Raw genomic sequence first — 26,387 nt, 5'->3', positions numbered from 1 at the left:
ATTTATTTATACTATATGTTTAAATTTTATTTATATTATTTACAGAAATATATGTAATATGCATATATAAAATGGGAGGGACTCAGTTGTATATGTGTGTGTGTGTGTGTGCATGTATATAAAATGATAAAATGACAGAAATAATCAGAAGAAATGGAAAGGAAACAAAATATATCCCCATATATTTGACTCCACAAGAAAAAGCCCAGCCACCTCTGAGTGTCTCATAAACTTAGTAACAGTATTTCATATGATGTGATGGTAAAGAATGAACAAAAAGAAAGGAAGTCTATAAGAAGAACAAGTAGAATGGGAGAAGGAAGGGGAAAAGAAAGGAAGCAAAGATGACGAAGAAAAGAAGGAACACAATGGAAATAACAATTGCAGAACCAGCTGCAGAGAACGAAGCATCACTGATCTTTTTCATTGTCTACTGCATGGACACAGTATGCTCTGCCCGAGTTTGGTTTAAATAACTGTGTCCCAGGCTTAGATCTGAGGTGACACCAGGACTCTAGCTTCTGCTTAATTAATTCGAGTTCCCTCTGTTTCTCCTTGTTCTGTTGAGGGCTGTGTTCATTAGTTACAACAAACCTTTCTAACGTTTTCTCCTGGTCCCTTATTTCCCATTCAAGGTTAGCTTGTCTCTGGCCTTGTAGCTCCGTGCTATGTCCAGGCTCCAGCTCCTATTCTTGCCAAGGTCTTAGGTGACAAGAGGCCAGGTTTGAACCAATATGAGTCAGAGTTTTCCTCCAAATATGAAGAAGTCAGTGACTTTGGATAAAAACATGTAAGGCAAGTAGGCAGATGGCTATTTGTCCCCCACAATCACTCTTTCTTCCATAGGAATAGATTTACAGCTAAACCCATGGCTGCCTCACTACAGATTATAGTTCCTGGCCTCACTGGCAGCTAGCTCTGGCCATAATACCAAGTTTTGGGCAACAGGATGTGAGCAGAAGACTTTTGATCTTTCCATTAAAAGAAATCAATAGGTGATTTCCCTGCCCATTTTTCTCGTTCCCAGTGGCTGGGAGACAATGGCAACCACACTAGCTCTTCTGGACCTAGAGAGGAAAACCATGTGTTGAGGAAGGCAGTCTCTTCCTTCCATTTCTGGATTGTTTGATGAAAGAGAAATAAATGGTATGGTTTAAGCCACTGTATCTCGGGCTCTCATTGTTACAACAACTTAGCCTGTACTCTAAACAACCATTATTTATGAAGACCATTGGAGATTTCTGGGGTACAGGAAAGATGAGTCTGGCAGGAAGACCAGGGTTGCAGTAAGTACACAGGCATGAATTCTCAGACTTTTACCTTTTTGGAGATTGCTTTTTTTATGTATATATCTTCCCTTTCTTCCTTCAAACAGAAAAGAAAATAAGTTTAACATGTCAGTAAGCTTCAAATATTTTAAAGTCTTTATTCTACCTTTGTAGTGCTAAATCTCTGGCTACCAATACATCACCTTGGTTGTCATCACACTGAAAACAAAAATAGCAACAAAAACAACCTACATTTATGCTAGTCGTTTACAGTATACTTACATGAAGTTTTCTCATTCACAATAAAGAAAACGCAAAAGGTAGCTGAAATCAGATAGGAGCTGACAGAGAAGAGGGGGAGTGTCAGAGGGTCAAGGAAAAGTAGATTTCAGAAATCACAAGTGTATGTCCAGGAATTTAGGGGTTTGCCTTGAAAAACTGAAGCTATAACCCATGTTTGTAACAGCCAGAACTTAAGTATGAAATAGAAAAAAAAAAAAAACCCATTGGAAAAATGATGACAAATTTAGAAGAGATAAAAGAGATTACTTAAGGGTGATTTATAAAAGATGAACCAGGAAGTTTAGAAAAATTAGAAAGAAAATAATCAATGGAAGATAGTCAACAAGTCAGCATATTTCCTAAAGAAGAAAATCAAAATAATAGAAGCACTTTGATATAAATTCAAGAAAAAAGTTTCTGAAATAGAATAAAAAACTGACTATACTTAAGTACATATATTTCTGCCCCACAACAGAGAAAATTGACTCCAAACTGTCAACGCTGATATATATTCCAACAAATTTACTGGACTTTAAAGATAAAGAAAAAAACGGAATGGGCAACTAGATAAAAAATGTTAAGTCATTTTCAAGGGAGGGGGATCTTGCTATAGAATTTTCTATAGTAACAAACACCTAATGTCACAAGAAAGTGGAGAAAAATCTACAAGATGCTTCTAGAAATAGCGAGTAAATTATTTTTCACATATAAAAAATAAAACCAAATACTTTTGAACAGGAAAATTCTGGGACTGTTGTTCCTATGAATAATTATTGAGAAAACCGCTTGAGGATCCACCTCAGCAAACCAAGAAAAGACTGGAAAAATTTTGGCAAAAAGGGTTAAAAATAAAAGTGGGGATGAGGTCACAGAGCGGGATATTAAACATACATGCGCTGACAATATAGAAATGGTATAATAAAAAAATATGTGAGGAAGGGGGAAATATGGGTGGTAGAGCAAGATCATTGTCTGTTGGACTCACGCCATGTTATTTGGACAAATCAAGGAGGAATATCAAGCACATTTAAGAGCTGAAAGATACACATAAAGGTAACATCATGATGGATCTAGAGAGTATAATGCTCAGTGACTAAATCAAAGACAAGGGTGCCTGTGTGGCTCAGTGGGTTAAGCCTCTGCCTTCAGCTCAACTCATGGTCACAAGGTCCTGGAATTGAACCCCACATTGGGCTCTCTGCCCAGCAGGGAGCCTGCTTCCTCTCTCTCTCTACTTGCCTCTCTGCCTACTTGTGATCTCTATCCATCAAATAAATAAATAAAATATTTTTAAAAAATCAAAGACAAATGCCATATGATTTCACTCATTTGTGGAATTTAAACAAAACAAATGAGCAAAGAAAAGAAGAGACAAATCAAAAACTGACTCTTAAAAACAGAGAACAAACTGATAGTTATCAAAGAGGAGGTGCATGGGGGAGATGGGCAAATTAGGTGAAGGGGATTATGAGTACATGTATCATGATGAGCACTGAATAATGTATGGAATTGTTGAATCACTATATTGTACACCTGAAACTAATGTAACAGTGTATGTTAACTATCCTGGAATTAAAATTAAAAAAAAAAAACCTATTTGACACCAAAAATTAAAAAAAATAACATTATGATCTAAACTTGGGTGGGAAAGGAAAGAGTGGACAAAGAAATAGGACACATGCTAAAGTTATCAATTTGGGGAGTAAGAAATTAATGGGTACTATCTAAAGAGGGAGTATATAAAAGTAATTCTAAGAGTAATCACTAGATCAAAAATACAAACATTTCTAAATATCAGAAGTACACACTCACTCCTAACCAGTGAAAATATGAGAAATGAATACAATTCAACCACTCATTTCTTTTCAAAGGGAAAGACCCAGAAGTGGCTCACATTTCTTCAGCTCTGAGGCCATTGTCGAGAACTTTGTCATAAGGCTAGCCCCAGGGAAGATTGAGAGGTTTAGTCTAGCTAGGTAGTCATGTACCCAAATATAACCACTGGAACAGAAATGCAAACGTTCCTATTAGAAGTACATACATGCACATCAATGCATAGAAGTTAGAATGCAGAGTGTTGACATTTTTAATATCCAAAACACACTAGAATATGTAACAAAAATTAGTATGACACAAACAAGACCATGCATTTTGGTCCTGTCTATAAAAGTAAATGGACATAACTCACTTATTAAAATAAAGATTTTGAGATTGAATTACAGAGTAAACTCCAACTTTTTTTTTTAGATCTTCTAATTTATTTGTCAGAGAGAGAGACCACAAGCAGGGGGAGGAACAGGCAGAGGAAGAAGCAGGCCCCCTGCTGAGCAAGGAACCTGATGTGAGGCTCCATCCCAGGACCCTGGGATCATGACCTGAGCCAAAGGCAGATGCCCAAAAGACTGAGCCAGCCAGGTGCCCCTAAACTCCAACTTTTAATCCTACACAGATATTTTACAAATATTGAAAATAAATGTAGAGGCAAAAGTATATTCAGCATACATCAACAAAAAGAAACCAGGGAGTCATGGTCTGAATATCAAAGGAAATGTAATTCAGACCAAAAAGTTTTAAGCCAGTAGTAATTATGGGAGATACAATGAAAAATAGATAGCAACCATTCCTAGTAGCAACTTTATTTTTACCACCTCAGTCTATGAGAGATCAAGTGCACAAAACAAGGAGGCCCAATTAATACATTTAACAAGGTGGATACGATTAATTCATATTCAACTCCATGTCCAAAAAATAGAGAACATTTCTTCCCACTTGGGGCAAAGAGGAAATATAAATCCAAATGGTAGACTATCTAGCAAATAACAATAATGAAATTATTTCCTATGAGAACCTATGCATTATCTAATTTTAAAAAACACTCATTTTAAAAAGAATGAAAAAAAAAATACATGCGTAGTCTTCATTATTCATGGAGTCCATATCTATGAACTCACCCACTTGCTAAAAGTTATCTTTTTAACCCCCAAATCGATACTCATGGCACTTTCACGGTCACTCATAGACATGGGCAGAGCAGTGGATCATTCAAGTCACTGATGGGACATTTATTCAGTGCTTTCATTGGTGGTTGTGTTGTTTAAAATAGTAGTAGTGTTGATGTGCTATGTCATGTCCTAAGCACAAAAAGGTTGTGATGTGATCTATGGAGAAAATCTGTGTTTTAGATAAGCTTTATTCAGGCATGTGTTCTAGTACTGTTGGCTATGAGTTCAACATTTATGAATTAACGTATACATTAAATAAGATACCTTTAAATAGGGCGCCTGGGTGGCTCAGTGGGTTAAGCTGCTGCCTTCGGCTCAGGTCATGATCTCAGGGTCCTGGGATCGAGTCCCGCATCGGGCTCTCTGCTCAGCAGGGGGCCTGCTTCCCTCTCTCTCTCTCTGCCTGCCTCTCTGCCTACTTGTGATCTTTCTCTGTCAAATAAATAAATAAAATCTTTAAAAAAAAAAAAAAGATACCTTTAAATAGAAGCATTCACAAAAATACTCACCAAAAAGGGTATGTATTGATTAGTATGTTGTGGCCAGAGGCTCACAGGAACATAACCCTATACTTCCTCTAGAACGAATGGTTCAAAATTAGCAAATTCTGTGTTTGGGGTGACTTTATAGAACATATCTACTCTGAATAGTGAGAATTGCCTGTATATGTACATATATGTGGATAGGTATATATGAGTACACAAGCAATGTGTTTTCAGAGTCCATCCACTTTTTTCATTGTTTTTTATTTTAAATACTGTACTTTTCTCTTTTTTTTTCTTCAAATATTATGCTTTTTATTCTAAGAATTTATATTTGGTCCTTTTAAAATAATTTCTATTTCTTTGTTGATATTTGTTATTTGGTGAGAAATCATTTTCTAACCTCTTATGTGGCTTTGTTAAACACGTTTAAAATAGCTGATTTAAAGTATTTTGTTTAGTAATTCCAGTGTCTGGTCTTCCTCACATACAGTTTCTGTTTCCTGAGTATGGAGCCCTACTTTGTTGCTTGTTTTCAAGTAATTTTTTCTTAAAAACCTAATATCTTAAATAATATGTGATAACCCTGGAGATCAGATTATCCCCCCCCACTTTCCCCAAAGTTTGTTGTCATTGCTGTTTGTTGTTATTCCTGCTGGTTTTTGTTGTTTATTTAGTACTTTTTTTCTCAACTAATTCTGTAAAGTCTGTGTATTTTGCCGTGTGACCCCTGAAGTTTCAGCTCAGTTTAGTGGTGAATTAATGACTGGAAAGAGATTTCCCTAAAGAGCTGGAAGTGATAAGTCTCCCAGTATTTGCCAAGGCCTTCAATGCACAGCTAGACAGTTGACAATTCCATCCTCGCTGTCACTTCCTGCTTGCACAGAGCCTCCTGGTTAGGCAGAGGTGACAGGTGAGGGCTATCTTAGGTCTTTCCTGAGCCTGTGCCCAGCCCTGGGTATCCTAGACTTGTGTGTGGCCTTCCAGATGGTCAGGAATATTGGGGAGTTCTAGATATACATATATATGTATCTATATTTATATACTATATGTAACATATGACATACTTATATGTATAAAACTATATATTATGCTATAATGCTATATATGAAATACTACATATTTATGTATAATAAATAAGCTATATATGTATGTTTATATGTATAAAATAGTTTTAGAACTTTATGTATTTTTACATAATTATGTATTATATAAACATAATATTTTTAAAGTTTATACATTTACATATTACATATTATATAATTTAAATAAATGTAGAAAAGACTGTCGCCCCATGCTCCCATTCTCTAGCAGCTGACTTGTTTATACCTCATTTATCTCCCGGACGCCATCAGGAGGCGGCAAGGATCTTAAAGACCTGATACCGGCAAGACACAGAAACTGGTTTTTCTAGGCAGGCAGAAAGAAAACAACTATTTGCATTTTATTATAAGAACAGACCAAAAATTGAGAATATTTTGTCTTTTGAACAGAGTGAAAACCGACTTTCTATTTTATACCAGTGTCTTTAAAATTTATTTATTTTAATTTTAGTTTATCCTGACCACACCTAAAATTTGTTTCCAAAGATTTTTCTTTGCAAACTTTTTACAACTTTTTTTGCATTTAGATTTTGTCCTAAGCCATTTTTTTTAAACAACCACCTCATTTAGGACAAAATTACCTTTTTTACCTTTAACAAAATTGTATTTCCATTTTTCATTTTTTTATATATCTCCTACGTTTTTACATAGAGAGTTGTGTCTGTTATTTCCATCAGACTTACAGTTAGTAGAATTTTTCACTCTTTAGAAATTTTAATTTTCAGTGAAGACCAAGGAGTAACCAATTGTGAACTGTTACACCAGAATTCTTGAATGGCAAATTTGTGAATCAGTTAAGCACAAAACATGTTTACCAACAGATTTAAATATCCTTAGTTCTTTGTAGTAAGTTAAAAGCATAAATCTATGTCCAGTAATCAATGTTTTAGCACTTTATCCCATTTGGAAAAGACCTCGATGTTCAACAAATTTTATTTCATTTATTACTTAAGCAAAACTTTAAAGTTTTGGCTTACCAAAGATTTTGAAAGTTATCTCAACAATTACCCATGAAAACTTTGAGACAAACAATTAACTATCAGTTTAGTCATCTTCTTATTAACAAATTTCAGCAGAGATAATATGAATTTATTTGACCTTCAGCAAACCTCAGTAGAATAAGTTTTACATTTAATGCTGATAATTTTAAAGACATGTCTATCTTAATTAAACCAATAAACTTAACTTAGTTTAAATACTGATTGATGTTCCACTTGGGTCCACCCTGTTTTCGATTTTTACCTGAGACACTGGGGTTTGTAAAAGTTACAGAACAGAGTGAGTAAGAGTCCAAGTAGACCATATAGCAATTGGAATTGGTTTTCCTTTAGCAGGCAAAAGTTTTAACTCATGTCCTACTTTTTCCCATGTCTGTAAATCTAAAGTCCCTAATATAGGGAATTAGGAGGAATGTTCTTTAATTACCTTTAAAAGCTCCAAAAGTTTGCCCTTGCTGACTTTTGCTTCTCCCACCTTAGGAGCCATCTCAACAAACATACTTAAGGGCGATAATCCTTTGTGCTCTTTATATTACCCGTACCCGGCGATATATTACCCATACCCACAACTCACCAGCGGGAAAAAGGCATGGCCGTGCAAAACTCACGTTGGGGCTTCTTCTCCTGTTTCATTTCTCTTCTCTCATGTCCCCGTTCAGGCGCCAGTTGCCGCCTCCTGACGACAGTCCCTGATTTAGGCATGTACTTCAAAGCTTCTAAGGTTTTAACAAACTTCCCCAATACTTAAATCATGAACAAAGTCTTGTTGACTAATTAGACTTGTTTGGTTTATAACACTCTAGTTCTAACTGTTATGTATCACAAAATAACTTAGTTTCCTTGTCTAATCGTATCATAGTACTCTCCTATCAAATCATTAACAATGTCTATTTCTAAGTTTTTTTGTCATTTATAATCGTTTTTATTCTCTTGTAAAATAAGTTATATTTTAAGCAGTACATTATTCTAAGGGCTGGTTATATCATATTTAATTATATGTAATTGTTATATTCTATATATATTTTATTTATAATTTTTATGTGTTTGTACATATGACATTCATATTTATATATTATATATTCTGTTTATCTGTAGAAATACATTTCTATGTTATATATATATTTATATTCTATATGTATATAATTTAAATTATTTATTTGTAAATAAGCAAAACACATGAAATATACACTTACATACATGTTGGTGTGTTATATGTGTGTTTCCAGAATCTGCCGAATTCTGAACACCTGCACTACTATCGGCTTAGTCCAGTCCAGCAACACCCTTGCCTAGGTCATTACAACAGCCTCCTTACTGATCTCTCATCCCACCTGAAGTCTACTCTCCATGTGGCTTACAGAGCAATCCTTTAAAAACTTAACTGAGATTATATCATTCCCCAGCTCAAAACTCAACAGTGTCGGGGCGCCTGGGTGGCTCAGTGGGTTAAGCCGCTGCCTTCAGCTCGGGTCATGATCTCGGGGTCCTGGGATCGAGTCCCACATCGGGCTCTCTGCTCAGCGGAGAGCCTGCTTCCCTTCCTCTCTCTCTTCCTGCCTCTCTTGTGATTTCTCTCTGTCAAATAAATAAATCTTTAAAAAAACAAAACAAAACAAAACAAAAAAAAAACAAAAAAAACTCAACAGTGTCTTTTCCTCTTACTGAGACAAGAATCTAAAATTTTTTATCATGGCCTATAAGATCTTCATAACCTTAAAAATCACTTTCCACTCTCCCTCTTTAGTTCCCCAGCCAGTAGTCCCCTTGCCATTCCTTGAAAGATCCACCACATCCTGCCTCAGCCTTTGGCCTGAGGTCTTCTCAGCCTAAGCACCATGGATTATTCCTTCACTTCATGTGACATCTACTTATGTTTCAGCTTGTCAATGAGACTCTCACTGGCCACCCCATATAAGATGGCATGTTTCTGCTCATGCTAGGTTGTTGCTCAGTAAGCATATTTGCTGCAAGCATTTTCACTACAAACATTTTGCAGCTTGACTAACTGGCCATGCATAAGGCAATTCTGCCATGAAAGATAAAATCATGAAAAATAAAAGAGGGATATTCATTAAAAAGGACATAATGAAACATGAAAAATGAATAGCAAAATTCAAAGGACTTTACCAGGCAATTCAAAAATATTTGAATACATTCAAAATGTGTAGTGCAGATTCATGGCAATACTATACAAGTAACTGATTTTATTTTGTGAATTATACCCAAGCACTTGTCTTCAAAGTCTTTTGTTCATAGTATTATACATTTTATTTTTACTGTTGATTTTTCTCCTTGTTCAGCATGGCATTTTTTTCTTTTTCCACTAAAATTTCCTCCATCATTAAGAGAAGTATCAGTTTCCAAATACTGGGATGCATATATGTAACTGAACTTTGTATTACATTGTGAAAGTTTTCTACAGTGTTGTTTATTCTGAGCATATTGCCACATGCCCATTGAAAGACATTCCAAAATTCTGTGGGAAATGTAGGCTCAAATTGTACCACTGCATAAACCATTATGAAGTCAACAATTTTATGTAATAGAAAAATGTGAGTACTGAGTCAATGAAGAAATGAAACCAAACTGTCAACCAGTTATTTCTGAAATTTTTATGACAAAATTACCTTACAGCCAATTAGTTATGTGGGAAAAAATGTAGCAAAAATATCTAAGGCAAAGATGCTTACAGTGAAAATGCCAGACATGGTTTCTGTTGCTCTATACCTCCATTACTGTATTTTTTTCCTCACTTGAGCTGAAATGAAGGGAAAAGCATTTGATGTGATGTCAAATCAAGTGCCAAGGTCCTGAAGCAGAAAATTATTTAGTTTGTTTGAGGAGGTCGGAATGGTATGTGAAGAAAAGGATGGAGAGAAATGAGATTTCAAGAGGTAATCAGAGGCATCTAAAATATTATATATTTATTTGTGTATTGTCTATATTACCCTAGCCAGAATGTAAGTTCAATGAGATTTTGTCCACTTCTTTACCCCTAATGGGCAGCTTTGGCAATAGATACTTGTTGAATAAATAAATGAAGAATATAAAAAGAAAACAGAATGAATAGGTAGTGAGATATGTCATGTTCATGAATTGGAAGACTCAATATTTTAGATATGTCAATTTTTTCCAAATTAATCCTAAGCAATTTCTATAAAAATTCAATCAGATTTTCAAGGGAACTTGACAAGATGTTACCAAAACTTATATGAAAGAGAAAATGTCCAGAATAGCTAAGATGATTTTGAAAAACAAATCGAAAGAAACTTGCTCAACTAGATATCAAGATATTACAAAGTTATAGTACTAGAATGTGCTATGTATCGATGTAGAATTAGATAGAGCAATGGCTCAGACTAGAAAGCCCCCCAACAAAACCATATAGATATATGGTAGCATGATGCATGCCCTATGCGACATTATATTGGAGTAACTGGAGAAGCTGGGACAATTGGTTATCCATGTTGGAAGAAAACTTGACCTCTACTTCATATCACACCAAAAAAGTCAATTCCAAAAGGATTAAAGATCTAAATGAGAAGAGAAATAGGAGTGTCTTAGCCTGGTATTCCCAAAAGCAGATTTTGAGATAAGGGTTTGTGTTCAGGAAGTTTACTTGTGAAACTGTGTCAAGGATCTGGGGTGGGGAACTGGGAAGAAGCAAAGAGTAGGAGAGAAAGCCAATTGGGATGGTTGCCACTATGGTTAACTGGGTCCTGATCTTGGTGGGGATCCTTTGAAGAACTATTTTTAAAAATTGTTCATCTTAGAAATCAAAGAGAGTATTTATTCATTGGATCCTGTCTTTCTTTGGTTAAGAAATGGATAAAAGCTCAAAATGGATAAAAGACCTCAATGTGAGGCAGAAATCTATCAAAATCCTAGAGGAGAACATAGAAATAACCTCTTCGACATCAGGCACAGCAACTTCTTTCAAGACATGTCTCCAAGGGCAAAGGAAACAAAAGTCCCAAAATGAACTTTTAGGACTTCATCAAGATCAAAAGCTTCTGCACAGCAAAAGAAACAGTCAACAAAACAAAAAGGCAACCCACAGAATGGAAGAAGATATTCGCAAATGACTCTACAGACAAAGGGCTGATATCCAAGATCTATAAAGAACTCCTCAAACTCAACACTCAAAAAACAGATACTCACATAAAAAAAATGGGCAGAAGACATGAACAGACACTTCTCCAAAGAAGACATACAAATGCCTAACAGACACATGAAAAAATGTTCATCATGATTAGCCATCAGGGACATTCAAATCGAAACCACATTGAGATACCACCTTACACCAGTTAGAATGGCCAAAATTAACATGACAGTAAACAACATGTATTGGAGAGGATGTGGAGAAAGGGGAACCCTCTTACACTGTTGGTGAGAATGCAAGTTGGTGCAGCCACTTTGGAGAACAGTGTGGAGATTCCTTAAGAAATTAAAAATAGAGCTACCCTATGACCCTGCAATTGCACTACCGGGTATTTACCCCAAAGATACAGATGTAGTAAAAAGAAGGGCCATCTGTACCCCAATGTTCATAGCATCAATGGCCCCAGTCGCCAAACTGTGGAAAGAGCCAAGATGCCCTTCAACAGATGAATGGATAAAGAAGATGTGGTCCATTTATATCCATCAGAGAGGATGAATACCCAACTTTTATATCAGCATGGATGGGACTGGAGGAGATTATGCTGAGTGAACTAAGTCAAGCAGACAGAGTCAATTATCCTATGGTTTCACTTATTTGTGGAGCATAAGGAATAACACAGAGGACATTGGGAGAAGGAGAGAAGTGAGTTGGGAGAAATTAGAGGGGGAGATGAACCATGAGAGACTGTGGACTCTGAGAAACAAACTGACTATTCCAGAGGGGAGAGGGCTGGGGGGTTGGGTGAGACTGGTGGTGGATATTAAGGAGGGCACGGATTGCATGGAGCACTGGGTATGGTGCATATATAATGAGTCTTGGAACACCGGAAAAATGAAAAAAAGTTAAAAAAAAAAAAAAAGAAAGGCCATTATCAGGTGATCACTGCAGGCCACCCTCAGACAAGCCACACTAGCTCCATCCTCTTGACTGGAGAAACCAGCTTGTCAGGGACAGACTTCTTCACAGCCCTTCAGGCCCAGGCTCCTGGGAAGAGGTCTGCCTCCCCTTCCACCACACATGCTGCCTCCCCCTGCCTCTCCTGTGAGGTCCACCCAGCTATGGTCAATCTTTATAGTCCTCCCGAGAACAGGTAATCCAGAGGTAGCCTCGCCTTCATAATGGAATCTACAGAGAACCCTCATTAACCAACAACATTGATTACAACATTTCTATCCATAACAAAAAGTCAACAATCAAAAATCACAAAACTTCAAAGAAAGGGACTAGGGTGCCTGTGTGGCTCAGTCAGTTAAGCCTCCAACTCTTGATTTTGGCTCAGGTCATGATATCAGGGTCGTGAGATCAAGCTTAGCGTGGAGCTTGCTTAAGATTCCCTCTCTTCTGGGGCCCCTGGGTGGCTCAGTGGGTTAAAGCCTCTGTCTGGCTCAGGTCATGATCCCGGGGTCCTGGGCTCAAGCCCTGCATCGGGTTCTCTGCTCAGCAGGGAGCCTGCTTCCCAAACCTCCCCCCGCCCCGCCTTCTCTCTCTGCCTGCCTCTCTGCCTACTTGTGATCTCTGTCTGTCAAATAAATAAATAAAAATCTAAAAAAAAGATTCTCTCTCTTCCCCTCCCTCTGCCCCTCCCCCAACTCATGCATGTGTGTGCGCCTTCTCTTTCTCTTTAAAAAAAAAAAAACAAGAATCTACATGTCAATTTGTAATTTGTAGTTTTCTGATATTTCTTTATCCCTCTCTTCATTTTACTGTGCTTTCCTTTTTTTTTTGCTTTAAGTACATATTTTGTACAATTATATACATGGATTCCATTTTTCACAAAGAGAATTAATTTATTCATTTAAATTACTCACCCAAAATATTCTTGGATGCATCAATATATAAAATCTTAACTATTTCTAATGCACAGTGTTTTCTCGCCTGCCATGTAGCAGGAAGAAGGAATTCCTGTGACACTAGTACATTGGACCTGGGGCAAGGACAGCTAAAAGAGGAAAACATGCTAAATATTTGGGGTACAACAATGGCCTAACCTTGCAGAATTAGCCCTTCTCTGTTTCATTATCATAGGCAAATATGGAGCCTCTCACCTTGCATTTAAAAACTCAAGATTTCTGCAATGTGGGGCTCTGTGAATAAGCCCAAGTGTCCCTGGGAAGGAGTGTCGTGATTCTACCTTAAGCCACGCTGCAAATGAGATCCTTGACTCTGCTTCTGGGTGAAACTTCGAGCTTATAAAAAAAAAGGGAGCTCTGGGTTCATCCCCTTATTCTGTGGAAGTAGGGGGTCACTGTGAATTGTCTGCTCTATACCTCGGGCTGAGCTATGGGGAGTTAAACGCAGCCAACAAGGTTCTACCCAGTCTTTAGCATGAGCACGAGCTTGTCCAGTCTTTCAAAATCTTGACCTCTCTACTGAAGCCTTTCACACCCCTGTTTAGGGGGATATTCCTATTGCCCCCAAATCTGGCTCTTTCTTCCATTCTGCTGAATTCCTCATGCTAGTCCAGTCAGTAATCATAGACAGTTTTGAAGGCTGTGGATCTTAGCTCAAAATGAGTACTTTCACAGGAGACTTAAGTTTTGGTGGTTGTCAATGTAGATGTGGTCTGATTTAAAAGGAAAGAGAAGTTGTGGGCGGGTTGGGAGGTGCAGTGGGTAAACAGAGCAGAGAAAAAGGGAAGCATGATGAAGCTCATGAGGATGAGTTCTGGTAAATGGAATGTGGATAAAGAAGGTTGTCAGTATTTGGAGATAAAAGAAAAAAATATAGAAAGTATCTTAATGATGCCAGTAATAATACTTAGCCTATATGTAATAATGTGTATATAATATTATTAAGATGTAGTCTTTTAAGAAAAGGTATCATTGGAGGGCCTGAGTGGCCCAGTCAGTTAAGTTTCTGCCTTCTGCTCAGGTCAGGATCCCAGGGTCCTGAGATCAGCTCCACCTTGGGCTCCCTGCTCAGCGGGGAGTCTGCTCCTCCCTCTCTGCCTGCCCTTCCCCCACTTGTGTTCTCTCTCTCTCAAATAAATAAATATTAAAAAGGTATGATAAGCATCATCAGCTAAATACTGAACAAATCATTCACATCATGTATTTAGGTGAAGACAAGAAAGGAAATCTGAAAATAAAAAACACAGAGGATCTCAAGCTGATTCTGGTTTAAGAAATAAGAGAGGAAGCCATAGGAGAAAAAAATCTCTATGTACCTGTATTACTGTTTTTAGGTGAAATTCTTTTCATGCCTTTCTCTATTTTCTGCCAAGTAACTATTTCTGAACTCTATGGGCTTGCATTTCTTATATGGTTATCTAACAAAATCCAGTAGTCAGATTTGAAAAACACAAGTCTTTATAACTAACAAGGACAGGTGCCTGTGTGGCTCGGTCGGTTAAGCATCTGCTTTCCGCTCAGGTCATGATCCTGGGGTCCTGGGATGGAGCCCTGAGTCAGGCTTCCTGCTCGGCAGGGAGTCTGCTTCTCCCTCCCCTTCTCCCTCACTTGTGCTCTTTCTCATGCTCTCTCTCTCAAATAAATAAATAAAAGCCTTTATTACAGAAAGAGATGGAGGGAAATTTCTCCTCAGCCTATAGCTGTGGAAGGAGAGAGAGCATTGTGCACCATAAACTAATATGAAGAATATGATTTGACAAAGCATTAAATTGAGAAATTTCATAAAAAAGTAAGCCTTATTCTATAGTAAAATATGGAGATATGTCTATTCATAACCATTACCAATTTGTTCTTTTCTCTGTTAATAAAAATTTGTCCTTGGGAGAGTTAATTTGAATGGGTCTTGTAATATTCGCCCAAATTAGAAATTACCACTTCTCATGAAACCAGTTCCAAAGAAACCTTAATTCTGATCAGCTGTCTTAATAATTCTTGGGCCTGGCCATCAAAATGCTTAAAATTTTAATTCCCATGTAGTTAACATAGAGTGTTATACCAATTTCAGGTGTAGTGATTATAGTGATTCAACTATTCCATACTGGCTATCATATTTTAACTGATATCTGGATCCCTAAACTATATAAATGCTTTTGAGATTTTATATTAAATTAGAAAAAAATTCTTGGCATTCTGAGTTCCTCACATGCAAGTAGGTAGTAAAATGACCACAGATTTCCTACTTAAATAAAGATTTTGAGAGCCTTGTCTCTTTTAAATTCACTCCAGGTATTATGTAATGGGGAAAAAAGATATTCATAATAAAAAATTTGTACACCATGTAAGAATTTTTTAAAAGTGTAAGAAAATTCTTATTGGAAGAACATTAAATAAGATGTAAAAATGTGGTTAAAAGTCTCTGTTCTCCCAAAATCAATCTGCATTTTAATGCATTCCCCCCCCCTTTTTTTTGAGTTTTGTTTAAATTCTAGTTAGTTATCATATATGGTAAAACTGGTTTCAGGTGTAGAATTCAGTGGCTCATCACTTACATATAACATCCAGTGAGTATCTAATTAGGGATTCCAGTGGATTTGGGAAGGAGGTGAAGAGAGGGTCTTTTGAGTTTGATTCTAATATTTGCCCCCAGTGAGTCATCAGGATTGTGCTACCTTTGAGCTCTTTCTTCTTTTCTGCAGCCCCTTTGATTGCAAGAGAAAATCTAGTATATAGACAGGCAAAGGCATTGTGTGATTAAAGTGGCAGTTCAATCGCAATGTAGTAGTGTGGGTAATATTTTTAAAATTCCAACCTCACATAAAAACAAAGAGGCAAAACCCATGGAATTAAAGATGTAAACATTAAAAATGACCAGGTTCTTCAAACATTTGATTCTAGAATCAAAGATGAGACACTATTTTTTTAAGTCTTCAGCTAGAAATGGCTATTATAAAAATGATGGGAAACCCAGGAGCCAGAGAGAAAAAAGCTGACAAATTTGAGTACCTAAAAATTTGTAACGTCTCTAGGACAAGAGTCCATTAACAAAACCGAAGAGGAAAACAACAGAGACACCTGGTGGCTCAGTCAGTTAAGCCCCTGACTCTTGATTTCGGCGTGGCTCATGATCTTAAGGTGGTAAGATCGAACCCCCAGTAGGGCTCCATGCTCAGCAAGGAGTCTGCTTGGGATTCTCTCTCTTCCTCTTCCTGTGCCCCCCACCCCCACTCATGCTTTCTCTGTCTCTAAAATAAAGAAATAATCTTAAATTAAAATAAATAAATAAATAAATAAAATAAAAGGAAAACAAATGGGGCAATATATTAGCAACACATAAGACAAAGATTTAATGTACATATCAGATAAGCTTTTCTATATTCATTCAGCAATGTAAGAAAAAGACAAATACCACAACAGGAAACTGACATAGCACTCTATGACAGATACTTCAATAAAGAGGAAAAATGAATGACCAATAACAAATGAAAAATGCTCTACCACCCTAAAAATGAAGGCTAGTACATGTGAAAGCACCAAGTAAGACTTTTTATAGTTCAATCAAAATGTTGAATGTTTTTACTGCTTAGGTAAGATATATTAATTTTAAAAAGTATGAAAAGGAAAAATATGTATAGAGTTATCACATGAAGATATATAAAAATATATTCCAAACTGAGTTAATATATGCATAGAAAAATTCTGGGAAGACATACACCAATGCTTATAAGAAATATATTTTAAAATCAGAATAAAATGCAACATGAAGATATAACCATTTTGGAAAAAAATCGTTACTTTAAAAGACACTCATTTTTTATCTTATGAAATGTATAAAAAATGTGTTTATCTTATGAAAGGTATAAAAAATGATGATAAGCTTTAGCATTAAACACCACTTCATTTGTAACATAAAAATCAAGGAAATTCTTATTCATTCTTACTTATTTTCTCATTGTGTTTTCCCGAAGTAGAATTGTTTCCAATATCCACGGTATCTAGAAAGTAACAGGTGGTGGTCATATAACTGTAATTTATAAATAAAAGTTATAAATCTTATGACAATTCACACTGTGGAAGACTTGAGTTTATAATGATCTGAGTATCATTTCTCTGTCTTCCTTCTAAAGAAAACAGACAGGTACTGAATTGATATCAAAAGTTTTCCTTTATTTCTCTGGGACTTTGAAAAGTCTTTTAAGTTCTTAAGGACATCAGTTTCCTTGTTCATGAAATAGGAATAGCAACTGTTACCCTGTTCAGGCTTTAAATTTTTTATGACAATTAAATAAGACCTTATTTATAAAAGCTAATGAGAAATCACTGTATCAGTCAACATTCTGGAGGGCATCCTTCAAAACTATATGCTGTTTAAGAATAGTTATCTAGAGCCTTTGTTTCCTGACGGGTAAACAGGACCGTTTGTCTTTTGAGGCTTTTCAAGGTTGAGACAAAGTGACACTATTATCTACCAGCTGAAGTATGCTTGGATTTTTTCATTCCATGGACAGGGGTGGATGTCCCTATATAAATCCAATACTTTAGTACTGATTCACTAATATAGTAAATGAGATACTGCCATTTTTACCAGTGTATTTCTACCAGATCATCCATGTAAATCCACAAGGCCCACCTTGTTTAACATGACTTTATAAGGATCTCTTGCCTCCCTGCCATTCCCAAAAGGCTCAGGTTAAGCAAATGCAGAAAATGGGATTCTGGCATGGATGTATCCCTTCCCTATCAAAGTGTGCTAGGAGTCCAGTGCAGCAAGAAACAAAAGCTCTGATTTCAGACTTCAGGCATCCTGCAGCCGAGGGCCCAGTGAACTTTCACTTCCATAACTGGCCATTCCATTGGTGAGGTGCCTGATGTCCTTGACCTCTGATTAACTACATACTCAGGGTCTGTGGTATCCGAAGAACCACCTCTACCCCAAGACCCTCAGGCAGCCTTACCCATCATGTCAGATGCTTGGCTACTCTCAGTCCTTGCTCCTTGGTCTCTTGAAATACCTTCTGAAAAACACATGACACAGGAACACTTTTCACTTCCAAGTCCTTGTGGCTCTGCTCCTAAATTATGATTTGTAAAAAGTCTTCCTTTGCATCTCAATGATCCTCCCTTCCCCCACCCCTCCACTAAAGGATGTCTCCACCTCTGAAATCTCTTTCTTTGTTCCCCATTGTCTTTGTCCCTTCCTTTCAATCTAATTTTTCCCTTTTATCCTTTTCTTTTTACCCAAATATGTATTTTTGTTCTCCTATTTTCATTAATAACTTTTCCCATCCATCCATTTATGACATTTTTAACATACTTTTATATTTATTTTGTGATATTATTCTTTTCTAGAAATATTATTTTTATTTATATATATATTATGAATTAAAATAGATTCTATAAATATTCTGTATAAACACTATAATAAGGTTACTTTTGCCAGACAAATTTCCAAATGTTGGGATACAGGAAATGAACAGTATTTTTCACTTACTCAAGGACTTTCCTAAGCCTCTTTCAGGTGCCAGGTGCTGAGATAATAAGATGGGTGCTGATAATAATTCAGACACAAGACTACTGAAGCATCAGTGCTTGTCAATCTTATGAGTCACCAGAGAATTAACACAGAAACAAATGACTGAATATATTGAAATATGAAGAAGCATGTGCAAGGGTCTAGATTCAGTAACCACAAGGAGTTTAGTATATCTGAGCACGAAGTGAAAGAATAAGGAGCATTGATGGGATGGAGAAAAGAAGCAAGAGCCCTGAGGTAAGTAGCTTTGGAGGTCACATGAAGGAGAACTGACTTAATCCTAAAGGAAGTTAAAGAACATGGGATGCAGTTTTGAGAGACCAATTTAGCTAAATCACTTAGAGTACATTTGGTGGGAACAAGATTAGAAGGAGATTAGAAGGAGAACAGGAACTTGTATATCTAGTTTAAGTGAGCAATGATACAGATATGGACTAGAGTGTCAGCACTGGGAATGGAGAAGAAGGGACAGACTGGAGATTTAAAAGGAAGAATTGATAGAGTTAGGTGACAGATGTGGTGTATCAGTTGAGGAGATAGCAGTGTCATGCATGACTCCGTGAATTTCAGCCTGAAAGAATGGGACAATTAATAGTGTGTTTTAGCAACCGAACACTGGAGGAGCAGATGCTGATTTTCGGAAGATAATTGCTCAGTTTTGGAAATGTCGAGTTTGAAGGTTTTGAAAGACACCTAAAGTGGTGAAGGCTAGGAGCTTCAGAACCTCGGACAGAGGTCATTCTGCCATTGGATGGATAACCTCAGTTACATAAGGGATGAGCTTAGCTGCTTAGAGGACTGGGCTAGACTGGATATGTTATGTTTAGGAACTATTAAGTTGTGGATAGTGATTGAAACCATAGGAGTGGATGAGATGCCGGGATGATGTTTCTTGTAATCCGGATGAGTTATAGGGGACACTGATACCTGGGAACACTTTGCCCTGAAAACTCACTGCTACTGTGAATCACTCCTTGCACCAACATTGCTTTCATCTCCTGACCATTTCAGAGCCCACAATTTCCCCATCTTGCTTTTCTTCCTTTTACACTCACCATTTTTCACTCATCTTTTAACTCTTTTTTTATATGGTCCTTGGTGTGCTTCTTCATTCTCTTCTCCATTTGTTAACCTAACATGTGTACTTGTTTCCATCTATTTTCCTATGATTTTATCCCTGGATCTAGTTTTATTATTGAAGTAATCCTCTTTCTCATGTCACTTCCTTTTCCATTTTCTCTTTGCTTCTGGTGTTTCTCTTAATCTTCTCTTGATCTTTTGGCTGTTTCTACAATTACAATCTTTGTCTTTATATTTTATCTATATTTGGCTTAATCTCACAGACTGCTACTGTCATTCATGAATCAAAGGCCTACTCTTTTGACACTGACCACACTGTTGGCCATTATTACTTTTGCCAGTTCCCTATGGGCTTTTCTACATTGCAAGATTCAACCAGTCATGGACTTTATTACCATGTTTCTGGTACAACTCTTGAGAGTTATCTTGAAAATCATCACTCTTCCCCACAAAACTCCCCAGTCTGGTGATATTTGGGTTCCATGTCCACTTGGAAAAACTTGAAGTGTACTCAGTCAGATGTCTTTCCAATTGGAGACTGCAGCTGATCTTTTCCATTCTTCCTCCTTACATTATCCATTCAGTGTCACTCCCTCTGTTCAAGAGCACAGCTCTTCTTTCTCTTTTTGCTCCCTAAACCTGCTGAAAGCAGTCCAAATCTGGGCACAAGTCTATGTATGGGAGTGTGTGTGCATTTGTGTGTGTATGTACATGCTATGTTTTGGGGGAAGAGGTAAGTTAAAGAAGGAAGAGCTTTCCCTCTTTGCAGACAGGAAAACAAAGATAATTAATATCATAATCTCCATCAGATGCTTAAATGTTGGCATCTCTTCTAACTCTCTTCCTCTATTCATCTGAAGAGCTTTGAATTCACAAGAGGATACTGAAGAGAAATAAGAAAATGACAGACTACAGACAGGGACCACTTTGATGTGGTCAAGCCCATTTATATTCACTATTCAGGTCAATTGAGAAAACACCCACTCCAATGACTACACCTTATATCCAACAAAGATGTGCTCTGTCACTTTTTCTATCTGGCCACAACTCATTCTCCTCCTTATTTCTCAATTTTCTGGCCCTTTCCCGGACTTACACATTTCTATCTCCATTACTTGATTCTGTGAGCTTTGTCTTGTCCTCTGTGTTGTTTTCTCTCTTTTCATCAGTGATGTTCTTAATCTCTGTGCCTTTCTATTTCTCTTTTTTAAAAAAGACTATATTTATTTATTTGAGAGAGAGAGCATGAGGGGGGGAGGGTCAAAGGGGAGAAGCAGACTCCCTGCTCAGTAGGGAGCCTGATGTGGGACTCCATCCTGGGACTCCAGGACCATGACCTGAGCTGAAGGCAGTTGCTTCCAACTGAGCCACCCAGGTGTCCACATTTTTATTTCTCTATTCATTCTTTTGGTTCTGCCCTTCCAGGTATTTTGTATACCTTATAGCTGGCACCACTCCTACCATCTTATTTTTCTTCACGATTTTCATTTTTATCTGTCTATTTATCTATCTATCTAATCATCTATATAGGTGTTAAGTTTTCTTGCATCAGGCACTGATACATTCTCTGATACTATATCACAGGTCCCTTGTACCTCCTTTTTGGATTTTGATCACTGGATACAGTTCTTATATTCCTGCCTGTTAATACAACAGTCATACTTTTTGACCTTTGGTCACCTTGGACAACTTGGTCAAATGTGTATTTCCTCATCCCAATATAGGGATAACAGAAATTAGCCTGCCTAAGTCCTGAGGATATTGTGATGACAAAGTAAGATCTTATTTGCCAAAGGACTTTAAAATAACACAATATAATCAAGTTACAATGTGGTGGACATCTGTCAAGAACTATACTAAAGTTTGAAAGTTGTGGATCTGAAGCTTTTATTTCTGTCTATAATTACATAGCAGGACCAGTCGTCTTTTGAGAATTTTACAATTGCAAATGACATTAGTACCAGTCAATATATCACTATAGAAATCTAAGATCTTAGTGGTAGTAGGCATGACAGTAGGTATTAAAAAGATACTACCGTTTTGCTATTCATTTTTTCCACAACAGCAGTATATAATTACATTATATTACAATTACAAATTGTACAATTACAAATAAATTATAATTATAATTTATTTGATAGGATTCAGCCTGTTAAACATGAATTTATAATAATTTCCTGTCTCCTAGTTTCTAAAATGCTGAAAAGGAGTTCTCAGGATTAACTGGATACAGGTCTTCAAGGTGCTCAGAATAGAATGCATCAGGAAACAGTAGCTTTTAATTCCTGACATTCTGCATAACAAGGCTTGGCATCCTAATCTTCTTTACCTGATCCACTTCTTAGGACTGAGCTAGAAGATTCCTGAGGTTCTTCTGTACGACTTAATTCTGAAGAGTTAGCACTGCTGATCCCTGCAGAAAGAAACAAAATTCCTTAGCCGTCTCAGTCTGTGTCCTAGGAACCAATCTGGCACCAAATTCTTTAAAAGGAAAATTAGAAAAGGAAGTTCATGTAGGAGAAGCAGGAATATTCCTACTACCAGGCTACCTTGTAGCTCCCTCTGACCTGTTGGTCAAGGTTGCTCAAGGAACCACCCCCAGGGCTTGGCTGGGGGACAACTTTGCCATGGAAGGCACTCCCTTTTGTCATCAAGTCTTACCCTCTCCACTTGTTGGAACACACTTCCTCTTCCAGTTCCCTTGCTTATCCAGGGAGTCTGTGGAAACAACATTTTCAAGATGTCAAGACCTTTGCCAGCTGGGGTCTTCAATAATCATACAGAACAGAACAGACCTCCACTCCTGGAGTTACTTTATCCTATTTAAGCAAATGAAGAATATATTTATAGTGCACTTGTACCATTGAACTTTTTGAGGCCTACATGTTGTATCAATTAGTCCAGCCCACCCAATTCAAAATGTATAATGTGAATTCTTTAAATTACCAACAAATTAATTTTTTTTATTTCAGAGGATATAACAAAATTTTTTGAACAAAGTTTTTGTAGTAAAGAAAGGTATCTGTTACATCAAGATTTTTAATTGCTCTTACATCTTTTCCTCTTGCATATCCCCCAAATAGATTTGTTTCGGATATCCACAGGATCTAAAAAGTAAAGGAAAACACAACCAGTAATCTACAACTAAGAGTTGTAAATCTTATGACTATTCACGCTGTAGACAGGATTTGGACTAGAAAGACACTATGATGATCATTTCTGGCTCTTCCCATCTAAAGGAGAAAGATCACTACTAAATGGAACAGAGAACCATAATCCTTTGGCCCCAACTGCAAAATCAAAGAAGTTTTGAAAATCCATATTTTTCCTGTAGGTTTCCAGCTAACTACTTCGGCAGCGAATCTGGACTTGAGCTGACATGACTCCATATAAAAACTTTATTTCTCACACTTGGTGTGAAATCACACAATTTGTTGCAGGAATATCAATATAGTATATTTGAGAGTGGGATTCTGTCCCAGACCCTGTTGGATTTTTGGTGGTGGCTGGTAGGGGGGTAATATATAGGATATAAACCACATTGTCTCTCTAACAGATTGGTATTTTATGCCTGGCTTCAAAGGTTTTGAATAAAAAACTATGGATGTTTGCAAAGAGTCCAGGCTGTTTTGTCTCTTCTAGTAACTTTCCACACAAGATGTGTGAAGATCCTTAAATGTTTATGTGCCAGAGTTTCCTCACCTGTGAAGTGGAGACAGTAACAGTTATCTGGCTACCTCTGAAGTTGTTATAAAAGGATATCTTACTAGTGAAGATATTTTCAAATATTGTATAGGCCAATGTCATATTGGGGTCATCTGCCAAAAGGTATAAATTAAATTTGATGATCATAACCAGAAGCTTTTCTTTCTGTCAATAATCAGAGTCTATGATCAGAATCTTCTGATTTTTGAACAAGTGTGCAACAAAATCAAGCAACAGCAGATATCCATTTTCTCTGCTCTCTAGAAAATCAGAGTGGGCAGGGGTGGAAATCACTACATAATTCAATACTTTGGGGTCAATAAACCTGAGAGCATGTCATAAAAATGACACTACCAATCAACTAGAGCCATCTTGTTAAACCTTATATTTATAATTTTATTATTTATAAATTTAAATTTAAATTTAATTCAAATTATAAATTTAATTATAAATTTATAAATATATAAATTTATCTTGTTAAACCTTATATTTATAATTTTATTATTTATAAATTTAATTTTATTTAATTTTAAATTAATTAAATTTAAATTTAAATTTAATTTAAAATTAATTTAAATTTAATTTAAATTATAAATTTAATTATAAATTTATAAATTTATAAATATATAAATAATTTATAAATTATAAATTAATTATTTTATTATTATATTATTTATATTTATTATTAATTATATTAATAATTTATCATGATTTCTCTCTTTGCACTTTTCAGAATGGCCAGATGTGATAAATGCAGAGAATAGGATACTAGGCTGTGGAGTGTGCTCGGAGATAAATGCCCAGGAATCAAGAACTCTGAATTCAGATTCCTCGTGTCTGGGAGTCCAGTGATGTCAGTACTTACCTTCCTCATCAGGATCACTGCTCAGTACAGAGCACGAGGCTCTTGGGGGCCCCTCATCCTCACTGGATTCCAAATACTCAACAAATCTTTTCCCTGCGGAAGAAGCAAGTGTCCCTTGAAAGTCTCAGTTTATGACAAAGGAACCAAATGGTTAAAAAGCCATGGCAAGAATATCCCTAGGACATCTTGGGAGTCCGGTAGCGAAGAAGGCAGATTTCCCACTTGGCTGCTTCCCTAAAGCCCACTTGAAACAGGGTTCCATACCTCCCCCATCTAAAACTCCTTGGAAAGTTTACTTGAGAAAAAAATTTAATTTTATTGTGTTTGAGCCCTTGACTTTTTGTGATTTTCTTGCTACAACCATTAGCCCAACTAATTAATACTAAAGTTAAAATATAAACCATCCTAAATTAAAACAAACTTATATTCTACTTTGAAAGATATAACAAAGAATTAGAATGGATCTTTTGTAGAAAACACTGTTCATTTGTAACCACCAAGAGTTTTTATTTTCCCTTATCTACTTTCCAAACTCTTTCTTCGGATATAGGCAATTTTCTGAAATCCGTGGGGTCTATAAAGTAAAAGGGAAGAAACAATTATTTATATGCAACGATCTTAAAAATTCTGTGACAGCTCAATGGGCTTGCAATCATAACAATCCTTTGATGATCATTTTTCTCTCTTTCCTTCAACTGAATCCAGTTCTGATGGCCTGGAGTATAATGCTGGATTCCTGCTTGGCTCTCCTTTTGCTCTCCATGTAAATTTTTAAATGACTCTTCAACATTACTAGCCACAGTTGCGTTATCTATAAAGCAGGGATAACCTAGTTACCCTATCTCCCTGTTAAGGTTTTTTATGAAAACAAAATGAAGCTTTATTTATAAAATCCCTTTAAAAATTCACAATGTGAGCCAATAGTTAAGTAATTTGGGTTTAAGAATAGCTGATCAGAAGTCATTCTCCCATCAATAATTAAATAGTATAAATTATTCTTTGAAGGCTTTTTAAGTTTGGAACTAAAGATAATGCTGTCAACAAACAGAGGTGCACCATGCTTACTCTTTTGAATAGAATATAAAGCATATTGGTACAGAATAGATACATTATTGCAACTTTTTTGCATTAATACATGATAGCGCATAGAAAAAAAGTTTGTCATTTTACCAGCATATTTTTGCTACATTTTCTATATATCAGTCAAATGGGCCCATGCAGTTAAATAACAATCTATAATGCCGTCCTGCCTCCCTCCACTTCCCAACAGGGTGAGAGAAATTAAATGCAGAAAATAGTCCCTAGAAGTTATAGAATCAAGGCACACAGAGCATGCTCAAAACAAGGTTCATCAGAAAAACAGCTCTGGACTTAGACTCCGAGTATTTGTCCTCCAGGGCTGCAATCCTAATGCTCTTACCCAGCGTAATCTGAAGTCGTGAGCAGGTAGCTTCTTGGGATTCTCCTCTCTCGCTTGATTCTAATGAGTCAAGATTATTGGTTGCTGCACAAAGGAAAAGGGCTTTTTAGGGGTCTCAGCGTATGACCAAGAAACTGAAATACTAGCAGGAAATATCCTAATAAGAAAAGCTAGAAAAATCTAGAAAACCCATGCAAATTGTGGTCTGCAACAGTGCCAGCCTGGTCTGTCCTTCTAAGCGACCTGCCTTGAATGGTAGTCCCACTCCATTCCCTGTCCCCAGAGGCAAGGGGCAACTTTGCCCTGTTTGCTCTTTCCATGTTACCTCTTTTCTACTTCTTACCCCTTCCACTGTCACTTCACACTTTCTTCATCTCTGCTGTTTCTAACCTTGGAAATCCTGTGTCAACAACCTCTTCTGGTCCCGCCCAACCCAGTGCATTGCTAACACCGGTTAGCTTATTGAGTTGTCTTTGACACAATTCAGTTTGTGCTCAGATGATGATATGATCTTCTAATAAAGGACTATTTAGCTTTCTGTTCCCTACAAAAATCACTGTAAAAATCCAATACCATATAATCACAGAAACTAGCTAGTTAAAAAAAAAAATTCATCATTTTGGTAGCCCCTTTCTCCTAT

General features: G+C 36.6%; 1 protein-coding gene across 15 annotated transcripts in view; it reads right to left on the bottom strand.

Moving 5' to 3' along the window:
* The window catches only part of SP100 (SP100 nuclear antigen), a 103,044-nt gene that overhangs the window by 28,862 nt on the left and 47,795 nt on the right, over positions 1-26,387 (bottom strand). For 7 of the 15 annotated variants that reach the window (XM_046018811.1, XM_046018814.1, XM_046018810.1 and 4 more), the window contains 8 exons: positions 25,748-25,831; positions 24,328-24,420; positions 22,811-22,864; positions 22,419-22,475; positions 22,087-22,170; positions 18,100-18,216; positions 17,086-17,139; positions 1,321-1,365 (listed from right to left, as the gene is read on the bottom strand). In XM_046018811.1, the coding sequence (XP_045874767.1) occupies positions 1,321-1,365; positions 17,086-17,139; positions 18,100-18,216; positions 22,087-22,170; positions 22,419-22,475; positions 22,811-22,864; positions 24,328-24,420; positions 25,748-25,831 (588 nt within the window). The remainder of the gene's footprint in view (positions 1-1,320; positions 1,366-17,085; positions 17,140-18,099; positions 18,217-22,086; positions 22,171-22,418; positions 22,476-22,810; positions 22,865-24,327; positions 24,421-25,747; positions 25,832-26,387) is intronic. The other 8 variants (XM_046018812.1, XM_046018820.1, XM_046018822.1 and 5 more) reach the window with 5 other exon arrangements.

Source organism: Meles meles, chromosome 9 (assembly GCF_922984935.1).
Source record: "Meles meles chromosome 9, mMelMel3.1 paternal haplotype, whole genome shotgun sequence".
In the NCBI taxonomy this organism is placed as follows: domain Eukaryota; kingdom Metazoa; phylum Chordata; class Mammalia; order Carnivora; family Mustelidae; genus Meles; species Meles meles.
The sequence above is the reverse complement of the archived record's forward strand: the minus strand, read 5'-3'. Positions and strand labels throughout refer to the sequence as shown.